Here is a 22,873-nt window from a genome sequence, read left to right as displayed (position 1 = left end):
ATGGTGCATCTCTGCCTTCTAGGTGACTGGGGAGCAGAAATAAAAATTATGTTCCAGTGAAAGTCAATATAAAATTGTACTCTCCGCACAGGCACAAAAATGCATCTCATTCCAGTTTCCATCACCTACGCAGACAACTCCAGCTTTCGCTTAATTAAATAAAAATTTTAATCGTCCGGATCTCAGAAGTTCCTGGATCCAAGCGCCCCCCTATACCGTCGCCCTCTCCCATTCACCAGGTCCCAGCGCTCGTCCCGCCTCGCAGGACGCGCCTCCTTCGCTCGCAGAAACGTTTTCAAGCAAACCTCTCCCAACTTAAGCTCCGATTCCAATATAAGGGGACTACAGGTCTCTAATTTTTTACTTAGCTAGGCTCCAAACGACACCATAGAGATTCGAGGGAATCCAAAAGTGAAGAATCGAGTAATGCCGGGCGACAAACTGACCTAAAAAAGTCGCTGGGACGCGCCGAAGCGAGGTCCCGCAGTCCGACCCCTAGGCCCCGCCCCCGCCATTGTCCCCGCCCATTCCGCCATTGTCCCCGCCCATCCTGCCATTGTCCCCGCCCATCCCGCCATTTGCCCGCCCATCCCCGCCATTTGCCCGCCCATCCCCACAGTTGTCCACGCCCTGCCCCTGCCCTTGCCCCTTGCGCCGCCCCAGTGCACTCGCGTACGCGCAGGTTCCTGCCGACCCGGAAGCGGATCTCGCGGGGCTACTGGCGCTCTCGGGTGAGTGAGTCTTCATCTTTCGGGTTCAAGCCTGCTCTTCGCGGGCCTCAGGTTCCCACGCTCCGATGTCGGGTTTTGGGGTCGCCCTGCAGGTTAAAACGCAGAACCTGCTCATTCCTCTCGCGGCGTGGCCCTAAGACGTTCCCAGTCCCGTCGCTCCGAGAGGGTCTGGAGATCTGCGTCCATTTCGGATTAAAATCGTTCTGAAGTGGGTACTGGCCCCGACCTTTTTGCTTTAGGTCAGTGTGGACACCGACCACCACCGCGTCGTTTCTCTGCTTAAAACTCTTCTCTGACTCCCTCTTGCCTCCCGCTGGTAAAGCCCTCACTTGGGGTGGATACACACCCTTCGCCCTCCTCCAGGGAGAACAGAGGGGAAGCAGAAATGGAGGATAAAGAGGGAGAAATGCGCGAAATTAGAGAGCCATCAGAAACAATAGCAGGGACTGAAAAAAAGGATGCTACGAGCATGGGGCCAAACACTGTGTCAGAGAAGGAGAGGAAGGGAAGCAAAATGGGCAGAAAGGGACAGGAAAACGCCGAAATGGGAAAAAGAAAAGGAAAGAAACAGAAGGTGGAAGAGAGACATTTACAGAGAGGGGGGGAAAAATCACATAATGGTGGAGAAAGGGGGGGGCACCCAAATCCAAGTGAGTGTGGAGTTGATTTAATATGGAACATTAAGTTGTGAGGTACTGATGTGTGGCTCTATAATTAATTTAAAATTTGTTTCATTGTTTGTGCAGAAGAGAATGAAAATTGCAAAACTAGGGTGTGAGGCTTCTGCGTTTTCTAATTATTACATCAGAAGCAACCCTTATTCAGCCAGAGGGTTAACTGACTTAGCTCAGTTAATTCCAGCTCACCCTCTTCCCTTTCTCTGATCTTGAGGAGAGTGAAGAAATGGGAAGAAACTGTGACACTGTATGCTGCTTTTGCAAACAGACATTAACAATATTATTCCCTTCTTTTTTGTGTGTGGCTTGTGTCATTTTCTAAATTTGACGTGTATTCAACTTGTCTTCAATGTAATTCCAGAATTTATTGGATTTAAAAAAATTTTTCAAATTATTTTCTCTTAAATGTATTGTTCAGCTTATGAGGTTTAAATGCTTTCTGTTTCTTTTTTTTTTTTTTTTTGAAACGGAGTCTCACTCTGTCACCCAGGCCGGAGTGCAGTGGCTTGATCTCGGCTCACTGCAACCTCCGCCTCCAGGGTTCAGGCGATTCTCCTGCCTTAGCCTCCCGAGTGGCTGGGATTACAGGCATGCGCCACCGTGCCCGGCTAATTTGTATTTTTAGTAGAGACGGGATTTTCACCTTGTTAGCCAGGCTGGTCTCGAACTCCTGACCTCAGGTAATCTGTCTCCGCCTCTCAAAGCACTGGGATTACAGGCGTGAGCCACTGCGCCTGGCCTAAACGCTTTCTACTTTTTATCATATATTGGAACTATTCTTTTATGTCTGGTACTTGATTTCACAGTGTTTTCACTCTAAAGTGTTGATAATCTTTTAGCACTTAAAATCTGGTTTAACCAGTTAGTTTAATACAGTTGACCTTGAACAACACCAGTTTGAGCTATGCAGGTCCAATTATACAGGGGATTTTCTTCTACCTCTGCCACTCCTGACACAGCAAAATGAACCCCTTCTCTTCCTTCTCCACTGCAGCCCACACAATATGACCTCAGGGAGGATGCGAGGAAGATGAAGAACTGTGATGATCCACTTCTTCTTAATGAATGGTAAATATATTTTCCCTTCTTTTTGATTTTCATAATCACATTATCTTTTCTCTAGCTTACTTTTTTATAAGAATACGGTATATAATACATGTAACATACAAAATATGTGTTAATCAACTGTTTATGTTTTCAGTAGACTTCTGGTCAACAATGGGTTATCAGTAGTTAAGTTTTTGGGGAATCAAAAGTTATACCTGGATTTTTGACTGGGGGTGGGGGGATTAGCACCCCTATCACTGGTGTTGCTCAAGGCTCAGCTGTATTCAGTTTCTTTACTCCCTTATGTCATCTAAAAGCCTCCCACTAAGTAGGTGTTCCTCCAGGTCCCCTTTGTCCTTTCTCTGCAAGATGTTGAAGAATGGCCTGGATTGGTGTGGAATTTTATTCCAACAGAGCCCATCTGTTCATAATGAAGAGATTACTCAGCACTAATCTCCACAGCTGACCCCCTTTCATGCTTTCCAAGAGTAATAGCTATTTGTAATTTCATATTTTTGAATATTTTTCTGGAAAAGAATTAAATCCTTGGGATCGATTAAACCCATGAAATAGAAGCTTCTACTCAGGAATGTGAATGGTGATTTGGAAATAAGGACAAACCTTTGCTACTGCCCTATCCAGGCCACCATTTCAGAATTCATTTACAACTGAGTTCTGCTCACTCAACTCAGACCTTTTCCAGGTAACTTGGTGAAATGTCTCCTCTCTCTGAGGCTCAGTGTGCCCACCTGTAACGTGGAGATGATGGGTATACCAGAAATTCTGAATCTGAGCCGATGGGATCTGTGAAATGATTTTCAGGATTGAGCATGTGTCTGCATGTGGCAGTTTTTTGAGAGAGGATGCCCAGTTACAGTTAGTCTTAAATGACTCTGAGACCTCCAAAAATGATGGAAACTACTAGGAAGGGGGTAGGGGCATAAGCTTAGAGATAGGAGAGCTGCTTCTCCCTCAGCTTTTTGTTCTTTCTCCCTATCTCTGCATCAGGAGTAAGTCTTAAGTTTTATTATGTCATCTCCTGGCATTAAATCTTTTTATGCTTTCCCCCTGCCTGTGGGACAGAAGTCTAAACTGCTTAGTATGGCTACAGCAGGGATTTGTGGAGCTATGGTGGCTCTTCACCTGTTCCAATTTTAGGCTTTTATATCCTGCATTGACTGACAGTCAGTGGCTGCTGGCTACCCAGGGAGAGGCCATGAACTTGGACACAACAGTTTTTCTTGGCTGAGTTTCAGGTGGACAAAGGATAATGCAATTGATGCAGAATGTGTGGGTTTCAGCAAGAAGGGAAAACTTTTTGAAGACATAGGTGGAATAACTCACTTCTTAGTCTCTGTTTAGGAGTTTATTTTTTTCATGAGTTTATTTTCACTCTTGTTGCAGTTGGAAGCTAAGGACCATCTTTTTTCTATATCAAGCCTCTTCCTCTGTGTGTGTGGTAGAGGAAGGGGTGTATTGATTTTAAGCATTAAACAATGTATTTTTGACATACAGACTGACTTACCGGAGAAAGAAACTCAGAGGAAGAGGAAAGAAAGAAGAGGAGGGAATGGCTGTTTCTCAGGTAAAAGTTATGTTCTTGGTTCATTGTTTTGTCCTCTCCTTCCTGAAATGCCATATTTTGGACTTGATAATTTTATCTATCTCTGAAGTGTGCTGACTAACATGTATATTCACACCCAGGGCTTTCCCTCAATTCCGTCTCCACATAGATTCCATCTCACTCTGACCCAGTAACATGGAAGTGTGGAAAAGGCTCCATTTAGATGATTGTTCTGGGAAGGGTTTTATGCCTAGGCATGGATTGGGTATGGGGGGCAGGCTCCATGGCGTCAGTGAGGTTGGGTGGTAGTGACTGTTGAGAGACTTCATTTGGATGCCCTTTCAGCCCTTTATAAACCAGGATTAAAGAAGCTGCATATGTAAGTGATATATTAATGTGCACAAATACCTGGAAAACTTTGGAAAAGAAGACTGATGGGGAAACTTGCTTAGCTTGAGTTTATAATACATTTGTAGCTAAACAGTTGAATCAGTGTGTTTCTGGCTCTAAAATATTAATTTGGAATAGAATGGGAAGTTCAGAAGTAGACATTGGGGATGGAGAAGGTAGTCTTTTTTCATAATTGGTTTTAAAATATTAAATCAACATAATTGTCTTAACAGCAGGAGGTTCTTTAAATTCTTCACAGTGCATCCATCTCATGAAGACTCTGCTGTTCATTTAGGAATTCTCATGCAGTGGGTGTTTAGATAAAAATGTCTATAATTGATTATTTTTCTTAATTTTAGTCCAGGGGTAGGTTTGCTGTATAGCTAAACTTGTCTCGTGGGGGTTTATTGTACAGATTATTTCATCATCCAGATATTAAACCTCGTACCCATTAGTTATGTTTCCTGATCCTCTCCGTCCTCCCACCCTCCATCCCTGATAGGCTCCAGTGTGTGTTGTTTCCCTCTATGTGTCCATGTGTTCTCATCATTTAGCTCCCACTTGTGAGAACATGCAGCATTTAGTTTTCTGTTCCTGTGTTAGTTTGCTAAAGATAATGGGCTCAAGCTCCGTCCATGTTCCTGCAGAAGACGTGATCTCTTTTTTTATGGCTACATAGTATTCCATGGTGTGTGTGTACCACATTTTCTTTATTCAGTCCACCATTGGTGGGCATTTAGGTTGATTCCATGTCTTTGCTATTGTGAATAGTGCTACAGTGAACATATGCACGTATGTATATGTTCGTGCACGCATGATGGGATTGCTGGGTTGAATGGTAATTCTGTTTTTCGATCTTTGAGGAATCACCGCACTGTCTTCCAGGATGGTTGAACTAATTTACACTTCCACCAACAGTGTGTAAGTGTTCCTTTTTCTCCACAACCTCACCAGCATCCGTTATTTTTTTGACTTTTTAATAATAGCCAAAAGGGGCCGGGTGCGGTGGCTCACACCTGTAATCCCAGCACTTTGGGAGGCTGAGGCGGGTGGATCACCTGAGGTCAGGAGTTCGAGACCAGCCTGACCAACATGGTGAAATCCCGTCTCTACTAAAAATACAAAATTAGCTGGGCATGGTGGCACATGCCTGTAATCCCAGCTACTTGAGAGGCTGAGGCAGGAGAATCGCTTAAACCCGGGAGGCAGAGGTTGCAGTGAATCAATATCGTGCCATTGCACTTTAGCCTGGGCAACAAGAGCAAAACTCCATCTCAAAAAAATAATAATAATAATTAAAAAATAATAGCCAAAAGATGGCTATAATGTAGCTAAGACCTGTGAGCAGAACTTTCTGTCATCAGAGAGGCAGGAGCCAAATTCTGATTACACTACTTGTTAAATACTACATTTCTTTTGTAGTAAACATCACGTGATATATATATATATATATATATATGTATGTATATATTTTATGATAAAATGTCACGCAGTGATGCTTAGAGACTAAAAAGTAAAACGTTATGTTGTCCAGTCCACCATCACTCACTATCTCCATCAGGAACTACTGTTCATTCTTTTCAATGGAAGAGAAATCGTAAAAATCATAATTTAATTTTAGAAAATGTTTAGTGAATATTTTCTTGTGATATTCTGTTTTGCAAAATTGTATATTTGTATACTGTATGTCTTTGTTTTGTTTTTATGCTGGTAAACAGAGATAACTTGAGTTTTTACTTTCTCATTGGAGCATTCTCTTACTGAAGACACATTGGTTGTTTACGGTTTTTCTCCGTTATAAAGAATCCGCATTGGCTGCCTCTGAGCAGGCCAGCTGTACTATAGCTGTGTGAGGATTCCTCCAGGTTGGGCAATTTGAAGCATGATTACTGGCTTAATAATGATGCTTCTGAGGAAGCTCAGACATTACACTTACTAAAAAATACTTTAAATCAACTATCTTAACCATGCTCAGAGAGCTGAAGTAAACGGTGGACAAAGAACTGAAGGAAAGTAGGACAACAGTGTTTCAGCGAATATCAGTAAAAACATAGAAATTATTAAAAAGAAGTGAAATAGAAGTTTTGGAGCTGAAAAGTATAACATGAAAATTTCAACTATAAAGTTTCAAGAGTAGATTGACAGAATACAGAATCAGCTAACTTAAACTTTAGGTTAATTGAAATTATTTAATCTGAGCAGAAGAAAGTGAAGAAAAATAAAATGTAAGAAAGCTTTGGGACACCATGAAGCATATGCATGTATGCTTAATAAGAATTTTCAAAGAAAAGGAGAAAGCAAAAGGCAGAAAGAATATTTGAAGAAATAAGAACTGAAACCTCCCAAATATATAAAGAACATGAATCCGTATACCTAGGAAACTCAGTGAACTTTAATTGTGATAAACTTACAGAGATCCACAGCAAGACACATAATCAAACTGTGGAAGGAAAAGAGAATCATGATAGTAGCAACATAGAAATGATTTGTCATGTACAGTGATCCTCAATAAGATTAACAGCCAAATTCTCATCAGAAACTATGGAGGCTAGAAATTAGTGGAATGACATATTCAAAGTTTGAAATGAAAGAACTATCCAGCAGGAATTCAGTATCAGGCAAATTATCCTTCAGAATTGACAGTGAAATTGAGATCCCCAGATAAACAAGAGCTGAGGGAGTTTGCATTAGTAGACTTACCCTGCATGAAATGTTAAACAAAGTCTTTTAGGCTGAAATAAAAGGACACCAGCAGTACCTTAAAGCCATAAGAACAAATTAATACAGGTAAAATACCTACATAGGTATAAATACAAAAGCCAATATTACTGGTTTTTTAAAAAAATTTTTTCTATATGATTTACAAATGTATAAAACAGTAATTGTATATCTGTTACTGGCTGTAAAATGCATAGAGAAGTAATTTTTGACAGTATAAAGAGAACCAGCCAGAGCTATATAGAAACAGAAGTTGTTATGCAATTGAAGCCAACTTAGCATCAATTGAAACTTAATTATTATCAGCTTCTGATGGAAATTTTAATTCCCAGGGCAACCGTTAAGAAAATAACAAAAATGTAAAGAAGGGAACTGAAATGATATACACACACAAACTTATACACACAAAGAAGGAAGTAAGGGAATAATTACAAAACAAAAAAGATAGGCATGTAAAAAACAAATAGCAAAATGGTAAAAGTGGTTCTTTTATCAGTAGTTACTTTAAATATAAGTGGATTAAATTCTCCATTAAAAGGCACTTATTGGAGGAATAATTTTTTAAAACTATGATTTCACTGTGTGATGTTTATAAAAGACTTCCTTTAGAGCTAAAAACACAAATAGGCTGGAAAGTATAATAAAAGGATGTAAAAAGGTATTTCATACAAATATTAAACCTAGCTGGATAGCTATATAGATAGCAGACCAAATAAACTTTAAGTCAAAAATTGATACCAGAGATGTTGAAGGACAGTAAATATTGGGGCTAATCCATCAAGAACATGTAACTGCCATAAAAAATATGGATCAAATATCAAAGCCCCAAATATTTTGGAGCAAAAATTACAAGGAGATACAGTCCTACTATAATAGTTGGAGAATTCAATGCTCTCTGTTTAATAATGGATAGAACAACCAGACAGAAGATTAGTAAGGAAATAAAGGGCTTGAGCAACACTTTAAACCAAGATTATCTAACCCATGGACCACGGACTGCATGTGGCTCAGGATGGCTTTGAATATGACACAACACAAATTTGTAAACTTTCTTAAAACATGAGATTTTTTTGTGATTTTTTTTTTTTTTTTAAAGCTCATCAGGTGTCATTAATGTTAGTGTATTTTATGTGTGGCCCAAGACAATTCTTCTTCTTCCAGTGTGGCCCAGGGAAGCCAAAAGGTTGGACACCGCTGCTGTAAACTACACCAAACAAGCACGGAAAGAAAACTGCACTCAGCAAAAACAGAATCTGCACTCTTGTCAAGTGCACATAGAATATTCTCCAGGATAGACCACGTGTCAGGCCACAGAACAAGTCTCAATACATTTTAAAAAGCTACAACTTATAAAACTGTATTCTCACACCACAATCGAGTGAAATTGGAAATCAATAAAAGGAAAACTGAAAAATTCAGTTTTCAATGAATTTTAACTTCCTTATTGAGGTATGATTGACATAAAAAAGCTATACATATGTAATGTATACAATTTGATGAGCTTGGAGGTAAGTATATACCTCTGACACCACCACTGCAATCTGTCATAAACATATCCATTGCCTCAGAAAGTTTTTTTCCTGCTGTTTTTATTATTTCATATTTTTATAAGAATACAACCTAAGAACTACCATCTTAACAAATTTTTAAGTATACAATACAGAATTAACTATAAGTACTGTGTTATTCAGGAGATCAGTAGGGCTTTTTCATCTTGTGTAACTGAAACTGATTACTACCTCACCATTTCCCCACTCAGCACCTAGCAACCACGATTCTATCCTCTGTTTCTATGAGTTTTACTGTTTTCAGTTCCTCATATAAGTGGAATCATGTATTTGTTCTCTGTGTGGCCTATTTCACTTATATAACATACTCCATTTTCATTCAGGTAGTCTATAGCAAATAGCAGGATTTCCTTCTTTTTTAAGGCTGAATAATATTCGTGTGTGTGTGTGTGTGTGTACCACATTTTCTTTATCCAGTCGTTCCTCTATGGATATTTAGCCATGACTTGGCTATTAAGAATAAAGCTGCAATAAATATGGAAGTACCTATCTCTCTTCAAGATCCTGATTTTAATTCTTTTGGATATATACCCAGAAGAGTGGAATTACTAGATCATGGTCATTTTTTTTTTTTTTTTTTTTTTTTTGAGATGGAGTCTCGCTCTGTCACCCAGGCTGGAGTGCAGTGGTGCGATCTTGGCTCACTGCAAGCTCCGCCTCCCGGGTTCCCGCCATTCTCCTGCCTCAGCCTCCCAAGTAGCTAGGACTACAGGTGCCGGCCACCATGCCTGGCTAATTTTTTGTGTTTTTAATAGAGACAGGGTTTCACCATGTTAGCCAGGATGGTCTCAATCTCCTGACCTCGTGATCCGCCCACCTTGGCCTCCTAAAGTGCTGGGATTACAGGCGTGAGCCACTGCGCCCAGCCGGTCATTTTATTTTTATTTTTTCCTGAGATGGAGTCTTCCTCTGTTGCCCACGCTGGAATGCAGTGGCGTGATCTCGGCTCAGTGCACCTGCTGCCTCCCCGGTTCAAACAATTCTCCTGTCTCAGCCTCCTGAGTAGCTGGGATTACAGGCGCCCACCACCAGGCCCAGCTAATTTTTATGTTTTTAATAGAGATGAGGTTTCACCATGTTGGCCAGGCTGGTCTTGAACTTCTGATCTCATGATCCGCCCGCCTCGGCCTCCCAAAGTGCTGGGATTACGGGTGTGAGCCACCACGCCCAGCCTATTTTTAATTTTTGAGGAACCTCCACACTATTTCCATAGCGGCTGCACTAATTCATACTTTGACCAACATTGTACAACAGTTCCCTTTTCTCCACATCCTAGACATTGCTTGTCCTTTTTTTTCTTTAATGGTCATCCTAATAGATGTGATATCATATTACATTGTTGATTTGCATTTTCCTGGTGATTAGTGATATTGAGCACCTTTTCATGTACCTAATGGCCATTTTTATATTCTCTTTGGAAAAAATGTCTGTTCAGCTCTTTTGTCCATTTTTTATTGGGTAATTAGTTTTTTTGGCTCTTGAGTTGTAGGAGTTCCTTAATATTTTTTGGATATTAACCCCTTCTCAGGTATATAGTTTGCAAATATTTTCCCATTCCATAAGTTGCCTTTTTGTTTTGTTGGTTGTTTCTTTTGGTGTGCACAAGTGTTTTGGTTTGATGTAGTCCCACTGGTCTATTTTTCCTTTTCTTGCCTGCGCTTTTGGTATTATATCCAAGAAATCATTGCCAAGATAATGTCAAGAACATTTTCCCCTATGTTTTCTTCTAGGAGTTTTACAATTTCAGGTAAAACTAAAGACACAAGGTAAATTGAGTAAATTTACCTTGAGTCTTTAGTCAGTTTTGAGTTTATTTTTATTTGTGGCGTAAGATAAGCATCCAGTTTCATTCTTTTGCATTTGAGTGTACAGATTTCCTATTCTTGATACACTTGTCAAAGATCAGTTGATTGTATATGTGTGAGTTTATTTCTGGGCTTTGTATTCTAGTCCTTTTGTTTTGTGTGTCTATTTTATGCCAGTACCATACTGTTTTGATTACCATACCTTTGTAATATACTTTGAAATCAGGAAGTGTGATACTCCAGCTTTGATATTCTTGCTCAAAATTGCTTTGGCTCTTTTGGGTCTTTATAGTTCTATATGAATTTTAGGATTATTTCTTATATTTTTGTAAAAAGTGTCACTGTGATTTTGATAGGGATTGCATTGACTCTGTAGATTTCTTTGGATAATATGGACATTTTCATAGTATTAATTTTCTAAGTTCTTGAACATAGAATATCTTTCCATTTATTTGTTTTGTCTGCTTTAATTTCCTTCATTAGTATTTTATAGTTTGCAGCATGCAAGTCATTTACCTATTTGGTTAAGCTTATTTCATGTTAAAGTCACATGGGGAGTGACTGCTTAATGAGTATGGCATTTCTTTTGGAGTTGATAAAAATGTTTTTGAACTAGACAGAGGTGGTGGTGTATAACTTTGTGAATGTACTAAATGCCACTGAATTGTACTTTAAAATGGCTAATTTATTTATTTTATTTTGAGGTGAAGTCTTGCTCTGTCTCCCAGACTGGGGTGCAGTGGCATGATCACTGCCCACTGCAGTCTCCACCTCCCAGGTGCAAGTGATCCTCCCACCTCAGCCTTCTGAGTAGCTGGGACCATGGGCCCATGCCACTGTGCCCAGCTAATTTTTAAAATTTTTTTGTAGAGATGAAGGCTCACTTCGTTGCCCAGACTGGTCTCAAACTCCTGAGCTCAAGCAGTCCTCCTGCCTCAGCCTCTCAAAGTGCTGAAATTACAGGTGTGAGCCACTGCACCAAGCCTAAAATAGCTAATTTTATGTTATGTGAATTTCATCTCAGTTTAAAAAAAATAAAATTAGGGATATATAAGTTGCTTGCATTAACTCACATAAATCAGTGAATATGTACACCTCTTTTCTGTCATTTAGTGTAAAAATAAGAAATTTTCCTGTGCCCACTTGGTGAAGTGTGTTTTTATTTCAGGGACTGTTTACATTCAAGGATGTGGCCATAGAATTCTCTCAAGAGGAGTGGGAGTGCCTGGACCCCGCCCAGAGGGCCTTGTACAGGGACGTGATGTTGGAGAACTACAGGAACCTGCTCTCTCTGGATGAGGATAACATCCCTCCAGAAAACGGTAACCACCCTTGTACATCTTTGCATTTTTCCTTGTGAGTCTCTTGGGAGCCCCCGATATGCTTGTCTGAATCCGATCCCTGTTCTAAAAGGGGAGATTGAAACTTTTTGATTCAGAGTGGAAAGGCTTCATAATGTAGCATATAGACTTTAAACTTCCCCTTTCTTCAGAAGTTCTGCACATAATCAGGTTTGATGAGTAGTGGTTCCAGAACATCAGTACTTACAAAACCTTATGGAAAACATTTTAAAGTGTCTGGTACCATGGTTTTATCCCTGTGCCTTTGATTCAGTAGTTTTTTCAGAGTCTGCATATTTAAAATAATCACTAAGCATTAAGAAAAGGCAGTGAGTTGGCTAATTTATGAAATTGTTTTGGGAAATAGTTTTCCAGACCAATCTGTAATGTCCTGTCTTCATAGCTGAACAAAGGGCTGGGAATGTATCCAGGAAAAGCACAGCATACCATGTTCCTTTTTTCTTTATAAGTTGAAATCTTTCCTGAGCTGAATATTATGTTCATTTTGGAGCGTAGGAAAGAGTCCTAGAGTATGGAAAGTGAAGTAAAAATAGGGAAAAAATCAGGTAGGTCGGAATGTGAGCACAAATAAGCGCTCAGATGGCCACAGAGTAAGCTACTCCATTGAGTATTGTTTGGAAAACTCTGCAAATGGAAAAGATCAGTGGGAAAACAAAAGTGTTTCTTATGAGCTCTCAAAGGAAAGTCCACACCCCCTCCTACTGTCCCCCAACACAGTTACTCAAATGTGTAAAAGGTTGAACTCCCACTGTCCCATGATGCCCCAACTCATGCAGACACAAAAGCAAAGGTGCTGTCATGACCTACAATACTCTGTTTGGCCCCTCTGACCATTTTGGTCTCTTGGTTTTGAGAGGGACTGAAATGGCTGTTTTTAAGGACTCTCTTTTTGTGTATATAATTTCATCTGATGTGTGGTTTTCAGTCTGTACAGATCAGAGCTGGGGCCTTTGTAGCCCTGGCTCCAGAACCTGTTCAATTTCTATTTCCATTTCTTATACCTGCAAGAACTTTTCAGGAAAATGGGAAAACAATGGCTCCCCCAAAATGTATCTGGGGTTCCCTGAAATTTCAAAGACTGTCAGTCTTTCTACTTGTACAAGCCCCTTGGCCATTCCTTCACTTCTGCTTTTGCCACATGTGTCTAAAGGGGAATGGGCAGGCTTTTGAGATTGTTACTCAGCATTAATATAAAGACTTGACAGAGAGATCCTGTTTTTGATTGCCATTCCAAAATAGGAATATATCTCATTCTTTTAGGTTCTCACCTTGCAGCCTGTGGACAGAGCACACTGCCTCTTCTTAAGAATCCTACAAAATCCGACCCTTTTATTTTACTCCCATATCTTTTATTTCTCTCCCTTTTCTAGCTTTCTACTCTGTCCAGGAACTTAGGGAGACCTTGGTCTTCCTGATTTCATATTCTTCTAAGATTTGCCTCTGAAAGTTGCTTTTGAAATACACATTCCGGATGGGCATGGTGGCTCACGCCTATAATCCCAGCACTTTGGGAGGCCAAGGCGGGCGGATCACCTGAGGTCGGGAGTTCGAGACCAGCCTGACCAACATGGAGAAACCCCGTCTCTACTAAAAATACAAAAATTAGCCGGGTGTGTTGGCGCATGCCTGTAATGCCAGCTGCTCGGGAGGCTGAGGCAGGAGAATCACGTGAACCCGAGAGGCAGAGGTTGTGGTGAGCCGAGATCACGCCATTGCACTCCAGCCTGGGCAAGAAGAGCGAAACTCCATCTCAAAAAAGAAAAAGAAATACACATTCCTAGAGTATGAAATTTCCTCTCTTTCTGCTGTGATAACCCATCAATAGGCGATGGACAACTTTTGGTGAACTCTCCCATGGAAGAGGTTTCCTTGGTAACAGAATATTCTTGAAAGAGAACATTAATTAATCTATTACAGTATCATTCTGCTACATACAGAGGTGCCTCTTGAAGCCACTGAGTAGAGTAGCCAGCATGTCCCCCTATGCTGAGAGAGAATCAGGAGAGCCGGAGGGATAAGTGCTTCTGACCTTCTGGTTTTTGTGGAGTTTACAGTGTCTCCCAAGGGCAGTGTGACAATGCTGATTAGATATATAATGATCATCCCCTTGGAGCCAGCAATACAAGGTGTAGAAATTTATCCTAGGAAGAACATTGTCCAAGTTCTCAACCTCGTATCTGCGAAAATGTTGACCAAACTGTTGTTCATACCACATTATTCATCCCATATGTGCAGTTGTACATTTTTCTTCAGTATGAATTTTATGCCTTTATTGAGGGAGCTTATAAAGTTGAATTGTGCATACATTTTTAAAGTTCAGTATAATTTGTTTAGGCCACTGACACTTTGATTTTGCCAATGTCATTGGTATAAATGAACTTGTATTTATTTAATCACCAGTTACATGTTTTTATGATACTCAGTATGTTTTGTTTTATATCTACAGTGTGTGGGGCCATGAGATGAATGAATATTGTTTTATTATATATTTTTTTTTCTGCTTCATATACTCTCATGGTGTTTTATATATTTTACCAGAAGATTTCTTCCTCGAGTGTTTATGTCTGAATATTAGTTTCCTCAAAACATATATAACCTCCAAAACTTTGTTAAAGGATAGTATTCGTTATTCCTTTTACTTCTGTTTCCTGTAACTTTATATCAACTCTTAGCTTATACTTTTTAAAAATAGACTTTTTGTTTTTTAGCAATTTTATGTTCACAGCAAACTTGATGGAAGGTACTAGATTTCCCATATACTCTGTGCCCCCACACATGCACAGCGTCTTCCCCCATTGTCACCATCCCCTATCACAGTGGTACATTTGTTACAATTGATAAAACCTACATTGACACATCATTATCACCCAAAGTCCATAGTCGATGTTGGGGTTCACTCTATGTATATGCTTTGGGTTTGGGCAAATATATAATAGACATATATCCTCCATAATAGTATCTTACAGAATAATTACACTGCCCTAAAAAACCTGTGCTCTGTCTGTTCACCTCTCCCTCCCCCCAGCACCTGGCAACCACTGATCTCTTTACTGTCTCCATAGATTTGCCTTTTCCAGAATGTCATATAGTTGGAACCATATAGTATATGGCCTTTTCAGATTGGCTTCTTTCGCTTAATAATATGCATTTAAATTTCTAGGGCCGGGCGTGGTGGCTCACGCCTGTAATCCCAGCACTTTGGGAGGCCAAGGTGGGCGGATCACGAGGTCAGGAGATCGAGACCATCCTGGCTAACACGGTGAAACCCCGTCTCTACTAAAAATACAAAAAATTAGCCAGGCGTGGTAGTGGGTGCCTGTAGTTCCAGCTACTCGGGAGGTTGAGGCAGGAGAATGGCGTGAACCTGGGAGGCAGAGGTTGCAGTGAGCCAAGACCATGCCACTGCACTCCAGCCTGGGTGACAGAGCGAGACTCCATCTCAAAAAATAAATAAATAAAATAAATTTCTTTCATGTCTTTTTATAGCTTGACAGCTCATTTCTTTTTAGCACAGAATAACATCCCTTCATTGCACACACTGTGTAAAGAATGACTCCTACTTATACACAGGACAGCTTACTCAGGACAGCAACATGATCTGGTCACTGTCTAAACAACGTGTGCAAGACAAGGTGACTTAAATGCTATCTGAGAGCAGTGGTGTTGTCACACTATAGGTGACACAGGTCAGGTCCCATATCTGCCTTGAAACATTTCTTCCAGTGTACACGCCTCGTATTTGCTGTGACGTATAATCTGTACTGCCCTGGGTGGCCAGTGGTGCTTAATGCTGTGAACATAGCATCTTAGCCTGCACACACAGGTTCAGATTCTGGCTTTTAAATTTGCTTTCTGTGTGAGTTAGGGATAGATATGTAAACCTCTTCAGCCCTTTGTTTTGGTATGAAAAGGTGTAATAATTTACCTCAAGAGGATTTACATCAAGTAATGCTGTTAGAGACCTTAGTAACTTGCATAGCATTTAGTGTGGTTTGAAAAGTTACCTTTATGAATAAGATATGTCAAGTGTCTGTCATGTTTCTTATGAGATTGACCTTTGCCTGCGTTATATCTTACATATTTTTTGTAATTTTTTTCATATCAACATTTTCTGACTCTACATAATAAAATGTTAAAGCACACAGCTTTCATTATACGTATTGTTTTGGCCATAGAACTAGAATACTAGATGACATTTCCTAGTCAGGGAGTTTCTCTATATACTGCTGTCATGTAACTGCAGGCATGAAATTATTTCAGACTCCCCTCCTAATTCTTCATCTTTATAATAATGTGCATTTACCTGAAGCTGACATTTCAAAATTTAGTGATTCTCAAAGTATTATTTTTCCTATTGTGTGTTCCTTCTGTAAGTTTTTTCTGTAGTTCATAAGCAATAATTCTTTAGAATTTCACTCACAATTTTGTGTAATTGTGGTTATTAACTTGTCTGTTAGATTTTCACAGGTTACTGAAGTGTTTTATTTATTTTTATAATGATTTACAGATGATGGTTTTTCAGTATATATTATGCAATACAACCACCATGCACAAATTGTTAATGCTGCAAAATGCACATTCTGTGTGGGTATAGGTAGTTTTATAACAAGTATTCATATTTGCAATTTGTAAATATTCAAAATTTTATTAAATTCTTCCTAATTTTTCCTTGCAGTTTTTTTTGCAATTATGAATTGTCATTTTTAAATATTTTTTATTAGATAAGCTTGAGCTGTGCCTTACCTTTTATTTGTGTGTAATAATTATGTACTAAATAATGCATTACTATTTGTTTATCTTCAAATATGAGACTACCATATAGCTATGCCAATTTACGTGTTCCTTGGAGTGGTGGTGGAAAAATACCTCTTCTTTCAGAGTTTATGTGGATTTACATAGTATGAGTGTTTTAGCTTTAGGGTGTTTTAAACTGTGCTTAAAATAATTTGTTACATGTTTTGTTACTATGTTACTTTATTGAGGACAGCTAGTCCTTTTGTGTTCTTAAACGTTTAAAGACGGTTGAGAAACTTCATAACTCTGTTCATTGTAAATCTTAGTTTTCTTGTAATATTATGTATTTTAATAAAATATTTACCTTGCAACTCTATTTGATGGAAAGCCTGTGGTTGTTTTTATATCTTTCAGATATTTCTGTTGGATTTACAAGCAAGGGATTATCACCAAAGGAAAATAATAAAGAGGAATTATACCATCTGGTGATATTAGAAAGAAAGGAAAGCCATGGCATCAACAATTTTGACCTCAAGGAAATCTGGGAAAATATGCCTCAGTTTGACAGCTTGTGGGACTATGATGCAAAAAATTACAAAGGAACGCCTTTGACCTGTATCAAAAATCTCACTCACAGAAAAGATCAACAACATAATAAATCCTCAATACATTTCTCTTTAAAGCAGAGTGTTTCTATAAGAGATGGTGCATACCAGTATTTCATACATGACAAGCCATTTATAAGGAACTTGTTAAAACTGAAAAATAACATAAGGTATGCCGGAAGCAAATATGTGAAGTGTTTTGAAAATAGAATTGGATTAAGCCTACAGGGACAGCTGGCTGAACTACAGAGATTTCAAACTGGGGAGAAAATGTATGAATGTAATCCAGTTGAGAAGTCTATCAATAGCTCCTCAGTTTCACCACTTCCTCCTTGTGTCAAAAACATTTGTAATAAATATAGGAAGATTTTGAAATACCCTTTGTTACATACACAGTATGGGAGAACACACATTAGAGAAAAATCATACAAATGTAATGACTGTGGAAAGGCTTTTAGCAAAAGTTCGAACCTCACTAATCATCGGAGAATTCACTCGGGACAGAGACCTTACAAATGTAACGAGTGTGGCAAAGCCTTTAACCAGTGTTCGAACCTCACTAGGCATCAGAGAGTCCATACAGGAGAGAAACCATATCAATGTAATATATGTGGCAAGGTCTGTAGTCAAAATTCAAATCTTGCAAGTCATCAGAGAATGCATACTGGAGAGAAACCTTACAAATGTAATGAATGTGGTAAGGCATTTATCCAGCGTTCACACCTTTGGGGTCATGAAAGAATTCATACTGGAGAGAAACCTTACAAATGTAATGAATGTGACAAAGCCTTCGCTGAGCGTTCAAGCCTTACCCAACATAAGAGAATCCATACTGGAGAGAAGCCTTACATATGTAATGAGTGTGGGAAAGCTTTTAAGCAGTGTTCACATCTCACTAGGCATCAGAATATACATCCTGGAGAGAAGCCACACAAATGTAATGTGTGTGGCAGGGCTTTTGTCCAAAGTTCAAGTCTTGTGGAACATCAGAGAATTCACACTGGAGAAAAACCTTACAAATGTAATAAATGTGATAAAGCTTTTATGAAACGTTCACACCTTTGGGGTCATCAGAGAACTCATACTGGAGAGAAACCTTACAAATGTACTGAATGTGGCAAAGCCTTTACTGAACGTTCAAATCTTACTCAGCATAAGAAAATCCATACTGGAGAGAAACCTTACAAATGTACTGAATGTGGCAAAGCTTTTACCCAATTTGCAAACCTCACTAGACATCAGAAAATACACATTGAAAAGAAACATTGTAAACATAATATACATGGTAATGCTTTATTCCAAAGTTCAAACCTTGGAGATCATCAAAAAAGTTATAATAGAGAAAAACATATCAAATATAATGAGACAAAAATTAAGTATTCAAGCTGTACTTAGCATCGGGGGCTCCATTGTGAAAAGAAACCATATAAAACGAAAATGTGGTAAAGCCTTTAGCTATGGCTTATACCTCACTTGATACCAGAATATACGTCTTTGAGATAAACCACACGAAGATAACACGTATGGCAAGGCTTATCCAAAGTTCAAGCCTTGTGGAACATCACAGAATTCTTACTGTAGAGAAGCCTTACAAATATAATGAATGTGAACAGCTTTATAAAAATATTTACGCTATTATGGTTATAACAGAAGACATTCAGGATGGAAACCATACAAATGTGGCAAGTCCTTTAAGCAACGTTCTGACTTCAGGATACACCATTCATATTGGAGAGAAGCATTACAAGTTAAGTTGGTAAATTATTTTAAATTTCTCAATGGAAATTCATCCTTATATGCAAGCATTTTGTCATACAAAAATTCAGGCTAGAGGGAACTAAGTCTTTATTCCTTCCTGAAGATTTAAATTCCTTCTTGAAGATCGATGTTAAATTCACAGACAATTTTAAAAAGTCACAAACTCATGAAATGGTGTGTGTCAGAGGAGCAAGGACATCTATGGAAAGATGTAACGTCAGTGTTAAAAATTTTTTATTCAGTTATTTCATATTTTTAAAAGTATGAAATCTGTTGATGTTAAATCTTCACGGCATGCTTTTCATTTTCATGATTGTCTCAAGGAATGGATGTAAGATGGAAGGGACTACTTCCTTAGGTGTGGCTTATTTATATTATTGAAACCTGGAAAAAGCAAGAACAGTAATTTTTTTTTTTTTTTTTTTTTTTTTTTTTGGAGACAGAGTCTTGCTGTGTTGCCCAGGCTGGAGTGCAGTGGCATGTTCTTAGCTCACTGCAACCTCTGCCTCCCGGGTTCAAGCGATTCTCGTGCCTCAGCCTCACGAGTAGCCAGGATTACAGGCATGCACCATGATACCTGTTTTTTGTTTTTGTTTTTGTTTTTGTTTTTGGTATTTTTAGTAGAGATGGGGTTTCATCATGTTGACCAGGCTGATCTTGAACTCCTGACCTCGGGTGATCCACCTGCCTTGGCCTCCCAAAGTGCTGGGATTATAGGCGTGAGCCACCGTGCCCAGCCAAGAACACTGATATACAATATACTATAAGAGCATGGGGGTTTGTGACAGAAGAGAGGTAAAACTATTGCCTAACATATATGTTTTATGTAGTCAGGACCCCTTAGAATTGTCGATAGGACTGGGGACCTTTGTCGATTATAGGAGAGATCGGTTACGCTACAAGATGACCAAGAAAGAAGAACAGGGTGGGACATTGAGAGATTTTCATGGAAGTAAAATGGTCAGTTACTAGAGACTGCATATGTGGTAGAAAGAAATGGAGTGGGAATGATAGTCACCCTCTCTTGAAAGGTAGTAACTGTTGCATATCACAGATTATTGAACATAGGTCTTATTTTTGGAAACTGAAGAGAGAATGGTTACCATAGAGGACAGTTCCATCAAAAGAACCAGAGTAGTGTTCTTATAGGGGATTCACATTTGGCCCCTGAGATTGCATTTGATACCATTTTATTTAGAATATATTACACTTCTCATGTCTTAATTAGTAAAATATAATCATTTTTAGTAACCCTGAATGAATCATGTGCCTTCTGTCAACCCAAGCATATCCTACCTCATTGGGACACTTAATATCAAACACTATAATACATCATTAGACTCTCAAGGTTGAATGTCATCTACAACAATTTCTATCCATGTTATGTTCAAACAGTATACAATTTAAGAAATATACATTCATAATTTGCACTTGAAATATTTTCTCCACACTCTGCCCAGATGACTTCTATAGCTATAAAGAAAATGCCATGCCATAGTGGGACAATATCAGACCCCCTGAAACCTGCCTTCCCGTTCATGAATGTGCACTGTGCGATTATATTTCTACATGCCTTTTTTCTACATAACTTTATTTCTGCATGCCTTTTACATGAGAGGAAAATACAAATGTAAGCATATGAAAATTATTAGTAAATAAAATTTCTGAAATAATAACTTTTTTTATACTTGGAGCACTCTGTGAAATAATTTGAAAAAAAGCAGTGTTCATGAGTTTCCTCTTAATAATGAACATAGGCAATGGATTTTTTTTTTAAAGAAACTAGAAACCTCATGTATTTACCACCAAAACATTTTTTCACTGATTTGCACTTGTCGCCACTCCACTGGAACAGGAGGGAACCCCGTGCAAAGTTTGGTTTAGATTTCAGGATTGGTGGTACTCTACATCAAAGTATTATAAGAATGTTTATTACAAAAGGCTTTCTGGAGAGAACAGGGTAGATTTCCCATCCTGGTTCAAAAATGGCTAGAGAAGGCAGTGAAAGATGACTGACTTGGGGTGTTACGATGTTTATCTGGTGGGGCTGGAGTGAATACTCAACTGTAGTTTAAATTTTCAGCTAGCCAGCTGGGCATGGAAGCTGACATCTGTAATGTCAGCACTTTGAGAGGCCCAGGCGAGGGGATTGCTTGAGCCCAGGAGTTTGAGACTAGCATAGGCAACATGGCAAGACCCTGTCTACAAATTTAGAAGTTAGTTGGGCATGGTGGCACATTTCTATAGTCCCAGCTACTCAGGAGGCTGAAGCAGGAGAATTCCTTGAGCTCAGGAGTTGGAGGTTACAGTGAACTAGGATCATGCCACTGCACTCCAGCCTAAGTGACAGAGCAAAGCCCTGTCCAAAAAAAAAAAATCAATTTCTAGGCCAGGCACAGTGGCTCATGTCTGTAATTCTAACACTTTGGAAGGCCAAAATGGGCGGATCGCTTAAGCCCAGGAATTCGAGACTAGCCTGGGTAAACTGTCACTATAAAAAATACCACCCACCCAAAATTAACATTTGTTAGTACCTCATAACTTTTTTGTTGTTGTTTTTGAGACAGAGTCTAACTCTGGTGCCTAGTCTGGAGTGCAGTGGCGCAATCTCAGCTCACTGCAACCTCCACCTAGCAGGCTCAAGCGATTCTCCTGCCTCAGCCTCTCGAGTAGCTGGGACTACAGGCATGCACCACCATGCCCAGCTAATTTTTGTATTTTTAATAGACACAAGGTTTCACCATCTCGAACTCCTGACCTCAAGTGATCTGCCTGCCTAGGCCTCCCAAAGTGCTGGGATTACAGGTGTGAGCCACCATACCCAGCCTAGTACCTCATCACTTTTTGTTGCTGAATAATATTCTACAGTTTGTCTGTTCATTCATTATTTGATGGAGATTTGAACTCTTTTTACTGTTTGAAATTAGGCTATTATGGACCGGGTGCAGTGGCTGATGCCTGTAATCCCAGCACTTTGGGAGACCGAGACGGGTGGATCACGAGGTCAGGAGATCGAGACCATCCTGGCTAACACGGTAAAACCCTGTCTCTACTAAAAATGCAAAAAATTAGCTGGCCTGGTGGCGGGCACCTGTAGTCTCAGCTACTCGGAAGGCTGAGGCAGGAGAATGGCATGAACCCGGGAGGCAGAGCGTGCAGTGAGCCCAGATCACGCCACTGCACTACAGTCTGGGCGACAGAGCGAGACTCTGTCTCAAAAAAAAAAAAAAAAAAGAAATTAGGCTATTATGGAAAATGCTGCTATGAACAACTTTTTACAAGATGTTTTTGCAGATACATGTTTTCACTTGGGTATGTCTGTAAACATGGAATTTCTGGGTCATATAGTAATTATCAGTGATTATCCTTTTGTGGATTTGCCAAACTGTTTTCAAAGGCAGCTGCACCATTTTACTTTTCTACCAGCAATGTTCCAGTGTTCCATTTTCTGCACTTCCTATCGATTATTGATGTTTGTAGTTGTTGGGTTAGCAGTAGTAGTAGTATATAGCCTTCTAGTCACTTACAAGTGATATTTCATTGTGGTTGGATTTTCTTAATGATGAATGTTGAGCATCTGTTCATATGTTTATTAGCCATGTGTATCTCCATTGGAGAAATGTCTACTCAAAAATTTCTTTTAATACTTTAAAAATTAGATTGTGTATTTTTGGTTGAGTTGTAAGAGTTATTTTATATTCTGAACACTACACCCTTATGAGATTTGCAAATACTTTTTCCACTTCTGTGTTCTGTTTTTCCACTTTCTTGATAGCATTCTTAATTTCGGCAAAGTTGGCAATGTTCTATGGCTCATACCTGTAGTCTCAGCACTTTGGGAGGCTCAGGAGAGAGGATCATCTGTGTCGAGGAGTTCGAGACTAGCCTGGGCAACATAATGAGACCTCATCTCTA

The 22,873-nt window shown here is 39.3% G+C and overlaps 1 protein-coding gene across 6 annotated transcripts; it reads left to right on the top strand.

Annotated features, from left to right (window-relative positions):
* Positions 1–526: 526 nt before the first annotated feature.
* On the top strand, positions 527–22,636 carry ZNF677 (zinc finger protein 677). Of its 6 annotated transcripts, none has more exons than XR_008495641.2 (6): positions 588–731; positions 2,403–2,476; positions 3,971–4,040; positions 11,669–11,822; positions 17,010–18,956; positions 21,886–22,636. XR_008495641.2 is itself a non-coding variant. In XM_063657971.1 (6 exons), exons 5-6 carry the CDS (start codon positions 11,762–11,764, stop codon positions 18,593–18,595), a joined length of 1,647 nt encoding a protein of 548 aa, XP_063514041.1. In that variant the 5' UTR covers positions 588–731; positions 2,403–2,476; positions 3,971–4,040; positions 11,371–11,463; positions 11,669–11,761; the 3' UTR covers positions 18,596–21,682. The 6 variants fall into 6 exon arrangements, 5 of the variants coding, with proteins under 5 accessions (XP_054318038.2, XP_054318039.2, XP_063514041.1 ...); XM_063657971.1 differs by lacking the exon at positions 21,886–22,636 and adding an exon at positions 11,371–11,463 and having other exon boundaries at positions 17,010–21,682; XM_054462063.2 differs by lacking the exon at positions 21,886–22,636 and having other exon boundaries at positions 527–731; positions 17,010–21,682.
* The last annotated feature ends 237 nt before the right edge of the window (positions 22,637–22,873 follow it).

The sequence above is a fragment of the Pongo pygmaeus genome, chromosome 20 (genome assembly GCF_028885625.2).
Source record: "Pongo pygmaeus isolate AG05252 chromosome 20, NHGRI_mPonPyg2-v2.0_pri, whole genome shotgun sequence".
NCBI classification, from domain to species: Eukaryota; Metazoa; Chordata; class Mammalia; order Primates; family Hominidae; genus Pongo; species Pongo pygmaeus.
This window is presented reverse-complemented; position numbering and strand designations above follow the sequence as displayed.